The sequence below is a fragment of the Homalodisca vitripennis genome, unplaced genomic scaffold, assembly GCF_021130785.1.
Source record: "Homalodisca vitripennis isolate AUS2020 unplaced genomic scaffold, UT_GWSS_2.1 ScUCBcl_14254;HRSCAF=24899, whole genome shotgun sequence".
Lineage (NCBI taxonomy): Eukaryota > Metazoa > Arthropoda > Insecta > Hemiptera > Cicadellidae > Homalodisca > Homalodisca vitripennis.
Window position 1 is genome coordinate 1 of NW_025790365.1, and position 3405 is coordinate 3405.

The 3405-nt window shown below is 34.8% G+C and overlaps 1 protein-coding gene across 1 annotated transcript; it reads left to right on the forward strand.

Annotated features, from left to right (window-relative positions):
* Window positions 1–167: 167 nt before the first annotated feature.
* LOC124375145 lies at window positions 168–2613 on the forward strand (the record flags this gene model as incomplete). The annotated part of the gene is made up of 2 exons (XM_046833255.1): window positions 168–644; window positions 2192–2613. Coding segments are annotated over exons 1-2 (636 nt in total), but the record flags the coding sequence as incomplete, so codon positions are not given.
* Window positions 2614–3405: the final 792 nt, after the last annotated feature.

Sequence of the window (3405 nt, forward strand, 5' to 3'; positions counted from 1 at the left end):
ACCTTCATAGAGCCAACATGTATTCTCGGGTTTGACTGTTCATAAAGTCACAACCCTCACATTTGGTTTATACAGTTAAAGGGAGTATTTATCTTTAAATTATTGGGGTACCTTGCGGCTCTATATAGGGTACTTTTTATGGCTAAAATACGATCAGGGTTAGGCCCGGCCTCCACTTGCGATTTGTTGTCGCGCGATTGTTTAGTCGCAAAAATAGAACCTATTGTTTTAAATGCAGGCGCATCCACATGCGACAGAAATGCGACTGCGATTTAAAAAACGCAACTGGACCTATTTTGACCGCGACGCGACTGTCGCGGAAATAAAATGAGTCACACGGACAGGCATCGACATGCATCCACTGGCGATTATTTAGTCGCATTTTTGACTGAGTACTGTCGAGCGGTGGCTGTTTGTTAACTAAATAAATATGTCTGACAGTGAAACCTCTACTAGTAAATTAGTATTATCAGTCATTGATACTGATTTGCTAATTAGTGAAGTAGAAAAGAGACCGGCTCTTTATAATAAACAATTAAAAGAGTACAGTGACCGAAATATAAAAGAAAAACTGTGGACTGAAGTGTGGGGTAAAGTGATAGAAAACTGGAATGACCTTACATCAAAAGAAAAGAAACATAAAGGTGAGTGATTTAAATATGATAGCAATTAATTGGCTAAAAATACCACCTACAGGATATCTAAAAAATGTAGCCTACACTAACTTATAATTTATATCTTATCGGATTCATTGCAGTTCTATATGTTCCCGATTTAATCAATTTATTTTCGTCTTTGATATTGTAATTATCTTATAAATCTATTATATTATCGTCTATTAAAATATTGTATGCTTTTTTAATTTATTCCCAACAGTTTTGTTTATTTTTTATTTTTAAATTTCACAAGAAACATTTTTTCAATATTTCATTTTAATAGGGTCTACCTAATAGGTTTCTGTAAATAAAACATCGTTCATAGTTTTATTAGCAATTTATTTAAACCAAAATGTAGTTTTGGCTAACAAGATATGGTTGTATAAATGATTAATAATGAAATTATTAAACTTTAGTTACTCTTAACATGTATTAAACAATTTTTTAAACAGAGGTTTCTTCTGTAAATCACTTCCATGTATTATTATGCCAACTTCTTCTTATTGATTTAAACATGGTCGTATTGCCAAGGTAATGAGCCTTGAGGTGAAATGAAGTAATCTGCCAAGTAGTCTCTTGCTTCGATACCTGAAGAGGTACCCCGTACACCGACTTGTTGTATACATACCAGCGGACACTCATAGCATTCATCTTCAACTCGAATACCATCTTTTCTTCTTACAAAGTTGTTGAGAACGCAGGATGATTTAATAATGTCATCCGCTAAGTTCGTTTGGACATTCAATGGCCGATGAAAATTCGCCATTTGTTGGCTAAAATACCAAACGGGGCATTCCCACCATTCTTCGAGCACGGACATTCTGTAGTTGTATACTCTTTGTTTCATGGATAAATTCTTCCTGGGATAAGGCCTCACTATATTTCTTGATGTAGCAAATGCTTCATCTCCAACTATAACAAATGGCATAGGTTTTCCATTTTCGTCATTAGGAAGAGTTTGAGCTTGAGGGATGTTCAGTTTGCCATCAATCAACTTTGCACCTAGTGCGGAGTTTTTCAGAATATTTGAATCACTGTTACTACCGTAAGATCCACATCGATTGCTGTAAAACAATAGTCTGCGTCTACTACAGCAAGTAACACAATCGAAAAGTAATTTTTATAATTGTAAAAAAGAGATCCAGAGTGATTTGGCTTCTGAATTCTTATATGTTTGCCGTCAATGGCACCAATGCAATTTGGGAAGTTCGTTCGCAAGTAAAATTGTTTTGCTATCTCCTTCCAATCTTCCTCTGATTTGGTAGGCATGTGTATTGGTTGTAAACATGTCCACAATTTTGAGCAAGTATCTTTAATGATGTGACCAATTGTGCTGGCACCCAATAAATATTCAAAGTGTAACGAAATGAAGCTGTTCCCAGTGGCAAGGTACCTGAAAATAATAAATTCTGAAAATAAGGAGGTACTATATCAAAAGTGTTATGATGAAGTTATGGCATAGGTTTTACATTTGAAATCAATAAAATATAATTTTTAATTATTCTAGGGGGGTTAATACTAAATTTGTATTCCAGGTACAGACGTTCAAAAAAAGTGGAAGAATTTAAAGGACTGCTTTTTGAGGGAAATTGCAGCACAACGAAAAACCACATCAGGCCAAGGAGCAACAAAAAGAAGAAAGTATATCCATTTTGATGCGTTGCTGTTTTTGGTTCCCTTTGTAAAAGGAAGAGAAACTATTAGTAATATCTCCCTCAATGAAACGGATGGATATGAACCAGAGCAACCACATGATACATCTGATGACATTCAAGAAGGTAATTCTACTGCAAGATGCTCACTTGGCATTAATGCACAGACCGAGCGTGAAAGGCGTAAAAATAGTAAGAAACAAAATGCAAACTCATATGAGACATCTTTATTGAACATTTTGAAAGCAAGACAAAGTGACGAGGGTAATGAAGATAAACACTTCGCTTTAATGTTTGGTTCCAATGTTAGGAAAATTAAATGAAGAGCAAAAGCATTATGCTAAGATAGAAATTTTAAACGTCATGAGGCAAGCTCGAAACATTAATCCACGCCCTGGTTACATCAGCTCTTCCCAACATACACAACAGCCACAGCATAGCCATTCTGCTTACGGACATAATTCTAATCAACCTGTGTATCCACAAAATACTGGGCCAATGCAGAATTTTTACAACGATTTTGCAGGAAGTGTTTTGTCATCACCCTCTGCAAGTGGAAGTGATCTTTTTGATTTATCGTAACTCTTTTAATGGGTAAACTACTAACCCTTAGTTATTCCTATAACATTTGATTTTTATTAATTTGTACTTGTGTTTTTTTAAAATGTTTTGATTTAATAAAGAGTTTTTAATAGATAAACAAATAAGATAATTTGATTTTCTGTAATTATTACTCACCTCAAAGTCACTGATAGACGTTCTTCTGGTGGTATAGACAATCTCCATTTTGTGTTTTTTATATGTAATTGATGGACCAATTATTCTCAAAAGTTCATCAAAACTATTTTTCGTCATTCGGTAATACTGAAAGAATTTTATAGGATGTTCACTCAAATCTTCAAATAACTTGTGAAACTGCCCTTTTAGTAATCGCTGACTTGTTATTGGGTGAACCCAGTAATTATGTTTTCGCCGTTTACGTCTAGCACGAAGTAAAAGCGCGATCACAACACTTGCTTCGATGTCATCCATGATCAAAATCTACAACGATTCTGTCGCAAGTGGATGCACCTCAATTAAGTTTTGCGACTGCGACA